Source organism: Apaloderma vittatum, unplaced genomic scaffold, assembly GCF_000703405.1.
Source record: "Apaloderma vittatum isolate BGI_N311 unplaced genomic scaffold, ASM70340v1 scaffold22547, whole genome shotgun sequence".
Lineage (NCBI taxonomy): Eukaryota > Metazoa > Chordata > Aves > Trogoniformes > Trogonidae > Apaloderma > Apaloderma vittatum.
Window position 1 is genome coordinate 1,529 of NW_009728128.1, and position 10,515 is coordinate 12,043.

Consider the following 10,515-nt stretch of genomic DNA (forward strand, 5'->3'; position numbering starts at 1 on the left):
AGAGGTTTTTAGAAGTACTTAGGATATCATTTAACAATAACTTGCATTCTTCCTCCCCTCCAACACACAGATTAAGTGAATAAATCCACTGTCCTTCACATTAAATAACAAGTTTTCCCTTTGGAGTGGCACTAGCTTCTTAATTCCAGTATTTAAAAAGACAATGAAGTCTGGTATTGCCACTTTCCTCCAACAGGGAAAAAAAAAAAAAGATGGGTAGATGCCAATGGAATACAGAAGAAAAAACAAATAATAGATACTAAGAGGAGATCTGTGGTTCATGACATCAAGCTCCAAACTTCTAATGAAAAACCAAAGTATAACTGGGCCAGGGGAGGCAGAAAGGGGAAGAAGCACTAGTGTCAGAGCAGAGGATGCAAACATCTGGCAAATCAAAGACCTTAAAGTAAGTCCAATCCCTAAACCAGATCTTCATTCTCATCTTTCTGAGTCTTCCTCCAGTCGCCCTGCTGAGCTGTGGAGGATGGTGTGCCAGCTCCAAAGCTAGAGGTGCACAGACGAGAGTCCGAAGAGCTGAGGAACAGGCCCTAACAGGAAAAGGGTGAACAAAGATGACGCCAAACACGCCCGCGGCAGGACAGCCTCTCCAAGAAACCACCGCCAGCCCCTGAGGCTTAGACACGAGCAGCAAAGACCTTGTCCAAGCAGATGTTCCCATTACTGGTGTTCAAACAGTCCCAAATCAGACGGTGAGCATGACATGCAGGCAAAAAGATGTTCAAAGAGGTAAAAGACAGTAGCACATCCCTTCTACAATTGGTAAAAAAGGCATTTTTTTCCCCTTTATGTAGAAATTTAAAACTTTTTTTCTCCTTTTTTCCCCCCCAATATAACACGCTAAGGATACAAGCAAAAATACCAAGTCTGCTCAGAAGAACTCATAGGATTTAATTTCCTTGCATATAAACCTATTAAGTGTTAAAAACTGGAATCTGATACCAGCTCCCTTCCTCCCCCATCCAGTATCGATCTGTTACCCACACATACAGCGTACATACCACGTTCCCCTTTTACAAATTAACTGTTAAAAAGGATGATTGTTCTAAGCCAGGTCTGACAACTGTTCTAAGCGAGGTCTGGCTCTCACAGAGAAGCCCTTCTCCTCTAAGGTTTTTACTTTATTCGCAGGGCAAAGCTCTACTACTCCTGTATATTTGTTACAAAACAAGAAATAATCCTTTAGGGAGAGCCTAAAAACTCCAGGCTTGTCTGCCCCACACCTACAAGGTCAGTTCTTGGCCGTCCGGAGCTTCCTGCGGAAATAATCGGGCGCTGCATCGTACAGCCAGTCGGCGTCCACCACGCACAGGTCCCGCATGTAGCACTTGTTGGTGTGGAGCAGCCCGTTGTAAACCACGCAGGCCGGCTTGCAGTGGAAGAGCACAGAGGAGGGGTGGATGGTCACCAACTGGTGAGAGTCCACGGTGCTGTAGGTGCCGTCTGGCTGCAGCTCCGCGGCGTTCATGAAGAGGCTGTGAGCCAGGCAGCGGCGGATGTTTCCAGTGTCTGAGCGGGAGGACTCGATGGGCATCGATAGCTGGTGGAGAGACAAGAGTAAGCAAGCGTGTATGCGCACCCTCGTACGGAAAGACGGCCCCGCTTCAGTGGGCTGCTGAGATCAGGCAACGCCCTGTCAGAAATCCTGCTAGCGCGGGAAATATAAAGGGATCTCTAGGAATGCAGCTCAGGTAGATGTTAGGCCAAACCAGACTAACAGCAAACAAAAGACAAGCTGCAAAATCACAGAATCATAGAACAGTTTCAGCTGGAAGAGACCTTCAAGACCATCGAGTCTCAACCTTTTCCCAGCCCTGTGAACACCACTAACCCATGTCCTTCAACGCAACACCTACCCTTCTCTTAAACACCTCCAGGGCTGGTGACTCAACGCCCTCCTTGGGCAGCCTGTGCCAATGCCTGACAACCCTCTCCGTAAAGAAATTCTTCCTAATACCCACCCTGAACCTCCCTTGGCACAACTTCAGGCCATTTCCCCTCGTCCCACGAGGGAGAACAGACCAACCCTCACCTCTTTACAACCTCCTTTCAAGTAGTTGTAGAGAGCTATAAGGTCTCCCTTCAATCTCCTCTTCTCCAGACTAAAAAGGGATCGAGACTCCCTTTTGGGAGTGAGTTTTAGGCCAACTAGCACTGGCAGCAGGACAGGGATGCTAAACGGTGGCTGCCACGTCACACATCAACTGCAACCAATTCCACAGCAGCTCCCACGCTGTGCCTTACGCTCAGTGCCTGGCAGAAACAGCGCTGACCTAAAACCCGCTCTTAAACTGAAGGCCCGCCTCAAAAGCCAGCCAGCACAGGCTGCCAAGGCTGCCATCACGCAGTGGCCCACAGAGCACAGACACATCCACACTAGATCAGCAAAATCCCTTAGGAAAAACTGTCTTCCCCCCAGGAGGCCTTCCCAGAGCTTCCCAGTTCACCTCAACCCACAGAGCCTTGCAGCTCTGAGATTTCTAGGATGCAGCTGCAGAGTCAGGAATTTTAGCTGACTATTTATGGGAGACTGAAGACAAAACTGTGTTTTGTCACTGGTGCAGAGTGAAATCAACTTGGGTACAAACAGAAAAATACAAATGGGTGAAACAAATACAGCATGGCAACAAGTTACCTTTACACAAATGTCCCTGAGCTGAGCTCTGACGTCCGACACCAGCGTCATGTTCCTGCTGTTGACAAAGTTCTCTTTGCACCATTCCTGCAGCAGAAACGCCAGGAGTTAGAAGGGGCCGTTCCTTCACCCAGGAAGCATGACAGTCCTTGGATACCATAAAAAGCAGAATCCTCCAAGCACACAATCTTTCTCAAGAGAAAAGCTGCTAACCCTTTTCCTGATCCTATTTTTAGCCCCCGATTACTTCCCTGTGGCTGCCTTCCCTCTCACAGTGCTAAGGAACAGCACGTTGTTGTTCTCTTCCCACTCAGAACTGTTCTGCAAGGTCACCGAGCGCTGTGAAACAGCGCTGGCTGTTCTGCTGGTGGTGAAAACAAATCACCTAAGAATGACAGACGTGGCAAGGACTGAGGTACGCGACTCTACAGATCCACACATCCAACTGAGGACTTTACAGGGTGGGATAAATCAAAATCCGCTTGTAAATACGCTCAGTGTTTCTGCAACGCATCCCACCAAAGAGCATGCTGAGGTATTTATCAGCGAGTCTCACCACTCTCCCACTCCCTCCTGTTTCCAGCTGGAACAAGGGAAGGAAGAGACCTGGCTCTCATTACAGAACTGGCCTCACGAAGCACTGACAACCAGTTTCGCTACAGCTTTCTTTGGCGCTTGAACAGCTTTCTCCAACTACCCGATTATAAAGGATGAGTAAAATCTTTTCTCCTCTTTGCTTTAGGAGGAAGCGTATTGCATCAACTGTGAAGAACGCCAATGTCCCTCTGCTGTATGCTAAGAGAGCTCCTCACCACCCCGAGCTCAGAGAGCACCGGTGCCCTCAGAGCACTCTACCTTGTTGCCGTTGACATTTTTGAAGGCCCTGTACAAGCTGAGCAGGGTAAGATGATCTCCCTCGCTGGAGATGAATTTCTTCCTCACGGATTGCACTTCATCCCGCCGGGCAGGGGGATTGTAGAGGACACTGTCCACTGACAACAGCGACACGATGCTCAGGATCTCTTCCGTACAGTGGAACTTAGGGGACAGGAGGATGGTCTGCAAATCACACAACATGGGAATTTGAAAGAAACGCCAACGGTACTGGAAAGAGTACGTGAGATCAGAAAAATGAGCTGGGCTTTTTCCCCCATAGTTTTTACTTTAGAGAACTTTGGTTCCAGTGGAAAGGCTGCCATCTTCCTTCCCAGCGGCGTCAGGACAAGCTGATCTTCCTTTCGTTCCACAGCTCCCAGCAGGTGCAGCTCCTCAATCGCTGCTTCAATAGCATCTGTCAAAACAAGGATGTTCAGGCTATGAGTCCTCCTGCCCAGCACTGGCAGGGATGTCGAGGATCAGCTGGTACCATCACTACCTTTTTCCCCAGGCCAGAGGGACAAGTACTTTCTGTTCAGACAAATTAGTGCCCCAAACTTGGCTTACCCCCCTCTATCCAGCAGAAAAATCATTCTTCCAACTGAAGAAGCAAAACCAGAGGCCAAACTGTCATCTCTAGCTGTGAGCAGAGGCCGTGCTCTGTTTGGAAGCCGGACTCTCCAGCTGCCTGCCATAACCCAAGGCTGCTCCCATGAGATTCAGCACAAGCAATGAACAGTGCATGACTGAGACTTCCAGACCACCAGGAGATGCAGCAGAGAGAGACTGCTCCTCTCTCACAGCCCTGACTTTCCATACTCCACCTTCTCTGGCTGGTCTGAAGACGTTATTTTTAAGCAATTCCTCAGCGAGTCACTTGTTACGTTTTTTCCAAGGCTGCCTCTGTAACCACTTACCAGGAGATGGTTTGGACATGAAGTCAAAGGTGCGTACATTGGGAATTCTCAGGGCCAGGAGCTGAAGCATCACACTGGCCAAATTACACCTGCACAGTCAGAAGAAAAAAAAACCCTGAAACTGTTCTCTCTTCTTTTTTTTAATTTTATTTGCCTATAAGCTGTGATAAAGTCTTCAGATCTGTGCTGCAACTTGACACAACCTAGTCCAGTGCTGGCTGCTGAAGCCTTACCTCCTAAATCAGGAAGGGTAAGAAGTGAGTCCAAGACTTGCATGTAAGTCAAGAAAACTATTGCCCATGTGTGTGCGGAGACTCAGAGCCCACCTATCTACCCTGAGGAAACGCTTCCTAGATTTTTAGTCTCCACAGCTCATTTTTTTTAAAAGTCCATCAGTCAGACTCTAGATCTGGTTTTGCCATTCAGCTCTTCAGCCAGTCCCATCTGTAACGGGACACAAAAGAGATGTGGTAAGAAGTATGAAGGTGTCGGGGCTCTGTGCTCACCTCTGGATCTCGGGTATCGTCATTTTGTCAAACTTCTCAAACTCATCCTCTGTGTAGAGCCGGTAACAGATCCCACTGTCCTCTCGCCCTGCTCTCCCCGTGCGCTGCCAAGCCTGGGCCTTTGACACCCGCTGTACCGCCAACACTTCCAGACCAATTTCTATGGAAAAGCATCACTTCAGTCAACGTCTGCATAAGGCATAGCTGTGAAAAACATGTAGGGTTAACAATAAAAACCCCAGGGTCTGCCAATCAAATACTGCTCAGACTTCACTTGGTTTAGCACCCTGAAGCAAAGCCAACTATCACGCACCATGTCCGGGAAGAGAAGATTCATATTTGACAGATTTTTACCCCCACGTGGCTGGTACTCAAAACAACAACCAAAAAAGAACACCACCCCTAAAACCTGGGGTATTAATTCAGACAGCACAGAGGGTGTTTTAAATCAGTTCTCAGTGAGGTTTATTGCCTCAAATAACTTCTGCGAGACTGAAAACAACCTCTGTGTTGTTCCTCACCGGGGCTGTACTTCTTCGCTTTGACCATTCCTGTGTCCACAATGTATTTAATTCCCGCAATGGTGATGGAGGTTTCTGCGATGTTGGTGGAGAGGATCACTTTGCGACAGCCCTGGAACGAAGAGCAAACCAAAACCAGTCAAACCCCACCTGAGATGAGCTGCCACAAAGAACCACTGCTCCTTTGGGCCAGCACGGGCCAAGCCCACGTATCGCTGCAGCATGTTACGAGCACATCCCGTGCTTGCTATCCCAGCTCATGTAAATTATGATAATCTCCAGTTCCTAATCAGTTTCTAGACCACTTAACAAAAGACACATCGATATGCATTTAAATCACTTTGGTTTACTTTCTGGCACGACTACAAGATTTGAATTCTTATTTGTCTGCTGCATAGGGACAAAAGGGCAATAATCTCCAGCTCCTAATCAGTTTCTAGAACACGTGCTTACACTCACAACCAAAGACACATCGATATGCGTTTAAATCACTTCGGTTTACTTTCTGGCACGACTACAAGATTTGAATTCTTATTTGTCTGCTGCATAGGGACAAAAGGGCAATTTCCTTTTCTTACAGCCAAATACACCCAGGTTTTTAGCTTTCTTAGTATTTGGCCCATTAACTGCTGTAACTTTTTTGTGATAAGGACACAAAATTCCTATGAAATGGGGCAAATTGCAACTCCTCTTCCCTTTTCACTCCTCTTAATCCTTCCTCCTTTTTATGATCCCAGAGGAGTAATCATTTGCATCTGTTAATACCATCGCAGCTGCGTTGTCTTATACCACACTGGAACCACTCAGCCTAAAGTCAGTGGAGACTATTGCTTACTCTGAGTACAGACCACTTTAACCCCTTAAATCCCACACGTTTCTTCCAAATACTCAGGCAAGCAAACAAACTCCTCCTGTTTACCCACCACATGTCCTTACCTTGGGGGCAGCCTTAAAGACCCGGAGCTGCTGCGAGTAGGGCAGAGAAGCATAAAGAGGCATCACCAGCATCCGCGGGCAGCCCTCAGGGAGCTGCTTGGCGATGTCTCGGCAAGTTTTGGCCATGGCTTCGATTTCTTCCTGACCAGTCAAAAACACCAGGATGTCGTGAGAAGGCGGTGCTTCCTGGAGCCAAAGGAAAAAGCAAGTGAGAAGTTAAGATTGTTCGGTTGGAGACGGAGAACTGAGGTTGTAATGATATGTTGTCTTGGCAGCAAGTCAGCAAAGGAGGTAAGGAAGAAAGAAAGGACACACATGGTGCAAGGTATGCAAGAGCCTGAAGTTCTCAATGGATTCACCAGAGGTGCAGAGTAAACCTCATCTTGCAGGATTGGGTCTTCACAGGACGGAGGAATCACTTTACGTCACACATTCATTGCATTAAATAACTAAACCAACAAACTAAATAACAACAGCACCATCTTCAAAGCATTAAATGCAGGTCAATTAAATGATGTAACCATCTGGCAGTTTTGTCTTCAAGCATTTAGCCACAAAACACCTAAAAACCGTCATTTTTACAGATTTCTACTCGCTCTGCAGTCACACTGCAACAGGAAATTAGAATCGTCCTCATGTTACTGCCTGGATTTTCCCCCACAACCCAAACCTCTTTACACTTGACATGTTCCAATCCTTCTTTCCTCTTTTGGAATAACACTGGTATTCGTCAACCCCTCCCCTCAGGCAATCCAGAGAGGCACAAACCTGAAGAGACGGTCATACCTGGTGGATTTGGAAGACTGACACCAGCGCTGCCTGGAGGTAATCGCTCTGAGGCTGTTTGGTGTAAAAGATCTGGATGGGATGCTGCCTGCCTTCTAAATAGAGAACAGGAGCTCCACTGAAGTACTGGGAGAACTGGTCAACATTCATTGTAGCTGACATGACAATCACCTTCAACATAAGCACAAGATGGGTTAGCACTGCAGTTCTGATCCAGAAGGACACTGACAAGTTCGAAGTAGCTAGAAGTTGTCTTCCTGACACCGAGATACATGCTCAGAACAGCAAAAAGCACACAGGTCTAGTCTACAGCTCACACCCACGGGGCTCTTATGAAGAAAGGCAAAACGGAGGTGACCAGATACTTTGTGGCATATCAGGCCCACACATCCTACGTTGGCCACTTTTAACTGTTCAGATTTAAAGGGACTTTTTAGGAACAGAAAAAGAACCAAGGCTGAAATTTCAAACGCTTTGGAAAACCACAGGAGATACTCATAGCACCTGCAGGCCAAGCCCCATCCCTGCCCTTTCTTTGCCACCCTAAATGCACGTACTTTTAGTGGCAATTTGCCCAGTTCCTTTCGTTTCTTTTGAGCAGCTTTTACAACGCCAAAGAGCACATCCGTGTGGATCGTCCTCTCGTGGGCTTCATCCAGGATGACGACACTGTACTTCCCCAGCATAGGGTCCCCGATAGCTTCACGCAGCAACATTCCATCGGTTAAAAACTTGATTCGAGTTTCGTCCGACGTAAGATCATCGAAGCGCACAGTGTAGCCAACCTAAGGGATCATCACAGAAAGTACAAGCACAGAGTTACTCGCGTTTCTCGTCGCTGTCATGCCACAAGGAGAGATGTAAAGTGCCGCGGTCAAGGCCTCAGGAAGAGCCAATTAGAATTCCAAGGGAGCTCTGGAAAGCCTGAAACTGTATTTGCAGCCTGTGAGCAGATAATCTTGCCAATCTCATAATCCACCCAAAGGATGCTTTCAACTGTACCCCAACTGGCTGTTTTCCCAACTAGAAGTTCATCCCAAATGCTCCAAGTTTCTGATTGAAACTACTCCATGCACTCCAAAGATTTTATGTAGGGGGAGAAGTCTTTCCCCTTCACTTTTCTCCTACAGATTCACAGATCCGCACGGATTCAGCACTTGGCTCTCTGTGACACTGACTTTTGATACAGGGAGCAATGGAAGAGAGCACAACACAGAGGACTCTGTAAAGCAACCTACCAGTTTCCCCAGCTCTGTCTTCTTCTCATTTGAGACTCTGGCAGCTAAGGCTATAGCTGCTACTCTGCGAGGCTGGGTGACGGCAATGATGCCTTGGCGGCCGATTCCTGCTTCGTAGAGATACTGAGGGATCTGAGTGGTCTTCCCGGAGCCCGTTTCTCCTAAGGAACATCAAGGGAATCATTTTTTCCCTTTTATAGCATCTTCAAATGAAAAGGTTACGACTTTTTTAATGTCAGCTTCTAACCATATTTCAGGAAGAGGTTTGACAGCTTGCCCAAAGCCACAGCACAGAGCAGTGGCAGGCCAGAGGCAGAACCCAATGCCTTGCTCTAGCTGCTACTGCACTCCTCTACAAAACTCCTCTCACCTAGGTTGTCTCCAGCCACACACATCCCAGTCTGTCTGGATACAAAGTGTTTGTTGTGCAGTGCAGCCAACAGAAGATAATCACCCAGAGCAAGGAAAAGACACCGATTTGGTTTTACACACATATTCACACTACGCACAAGGAAGTTTCCAAGTAAAGCTGCAAGGAAATTAAAGCAAAGCTTTTGTCGCAACAGCAAGTTAAGGTCTGAGGCTCTCCTAGAGGCGTGCTCAGGGCACTAACAAGCCAGGAAGTCTTTCTCTGCACCTTCCTGAAATGACAGACAGGCCCCTCAGGCGCCAGCGAACATCTTCTCCGTCCACCCAGCACAACAAACACAGCACAACTACCTTCCTCCGTAGGGGTACTGCCAACACAAACTCTGCAGAGACCCCTCTACCAAACGTGGCGATCAGCAAAGGTGTTCAGACAGCTGCCACTGCCGCCAACCACAGCACCACCACCAAAAACTGTAACTTACTGCGCATGGCACAACGTGACACAAATCACAGCGCTTAGAGACGCTGCAAGGGAAGGAGTCTTGAAGAACAATAAAGAAAGAAGAGTAGAGAATGTTTTCAATGTCACTGTCATTTTCTTGCATGTTTTATTCCATTTTAAAACATGTCTAACTCACAGCTTTCCACTGGCCCGTTACAAGAACTGCTCTACGTGAAAGAGCACGAGGCTCTGGAAACCTTAGTCCTTGCGAGACAGCAACAGCACAGAGCACACCTGAGGAAGCGAGATGAGAATGGACAAAAGGAGGAGGAGGAAGCATGAGAAATCCAGAAGGACAGCCACCAAGTGGAGAAGAATCAGAAAGCCAAAGCATACACGCTGCAGCTGCAGGCTGGAAGAAGCATGAGGGAGGTTTTTACCTCACTCCACAGCTGCAAAATTTTAAGTGGTGTATTCCAGTACAGCAAGTGATAACAGCAATCTCAGGATTACAGAGAGGAAAGGAGATAAATGCAGGCACGTCTATCAGTTACCATGACTGGGTGTGGGGTTTTTTTAAGTGTTATAGAATCATAGAATAGTTGCAGCTGGAAGGGACCTAGAAGATCATCGAGTCCAGCCTTTGTCCCAGCCCTATCAATCCACTAAACAATTCCCCCAACACAACATCCACCTGTCCCAAACACCTCCAGGGTCAGTGACTGACCCCCCTCCCTGGGCAGCCTGTTCAATGGCTGACAGCCCTTTCAGTGTAGAAATTCTTCCTCATATCCAACCTGAATCTCCCCTGGCGCAATTTAAATCCATTTCCCCTCGTCCTGTCACTCTCCACGAGGGAGAACAGAGCAACCCCCGCCTCGCTGCACCCTCCCTTCAGGCAGTTGCAGAGAGCGATGAGGTCTCCCCTCAATCTCCTTTTCTCTCCTGTTCACTTACAGGAGTGAAATACAAAGCATTTTTCATTTAATTCCAGTAAATGCTGAGCCTTTAGACTCCCAGGTGGGAAGTCGCATGTCTTCAGCTCCCGAAGTCACATAAAACGCCTGTCAGCTTGGACTCAAAGAAAGCACAATAAAATCAATGAAAGGTGGCTGAGGAGACACTTTTTCCGAAGAGCTGTGTTTTGCCGTTTGCCTCAAGCCGGCTGAACTCCAGGGGAGGACAGAAAGGGTTAGGGTTGTCCCTTCTCCTCACAAGTCGGTCACCGGCTGCCTCAACCAGCAGACCCAAAACATCCTCGCTTCGCCGCT

At 47.8% G+C, this 10,515-nt stretch overlaps 1 protein-coding gene across 2 annotated transcripts; it reads right to left on the reverse strand.

Moving 5' to 3' along the window:
* Positions 1 to 1,249: 1,249 nt before the first annotated feature.
* DHX33 (DEAH (Asp-Glu-Ala-His) box polypeptide 33) lies at positions 1,250 to 8,592 on the reverse strand. Of its 2 annotated transcripts, XM_009873983.1 has the most exons (11): positions 8,434 to 8,592; positions 7,753 to 7,980; positions 7,196 to 7,366; positions 6,410 to 6,595; positions 5,474 to 5,585; positions 4,953 to 5,112; positions 4,447 to 4,535; positions 3,817 to 3,944; positions 3,509 to 3,712; positions 2,654 to 2,740; positions 1,250 to 1,558 (listed from the first exon to the last, which is right to left on the reverse strand). In XM_009873983.1, the coding sequence occupies exons 2-11, from the start codon at positions 7,909 to 7,911 to the stop codon at positions 1,250 to 1,252; spliced, it is 1,605 nt and encodes a 534-aa protein (XP_009872285.1). In that variant the 5' UTR covers positions 7,912 to 7,980; positions 8,434 to 8,592. The 2 variants fall into 2 exon arrangements, with proteins under 2 accessions (XP_009872285.1, XP_009872287.1); XM_009873985.1 differs by lacking the exon at positions 8,434 to 8,592 and having other exon boundaries at positions 7,753 to 8,001.
* Positions 8,593 to 10,515: the final 1,923 nt, after the last annotated feature.

Excerpts from the sequence above, each read along its gene's own strand:
- DHX33 (XM_009873983.1), bottom strand. The coding sequence starts at position 7,911 with ATGTTGCTGCGTGAAGCTATCGGGGACCCTATGCTGGGGAAGTACAGT. Across the intron at positions 6,596-7,195 it reads CAGTCTTCCAAATCCACCAG|GAAGCACCGCCTTCTCACGA; the intron begins GTATGACCGTCT and ends CTTTGGCTCCAG. Across the intron at positions 5,586-6,409 it reads TCTTTAAGGCTGCCCCCAAG|GGCTGTCGCAAAGTGATCCT; the intron begins GTAAGGACATGT and ends TCTTCGTTCCAG.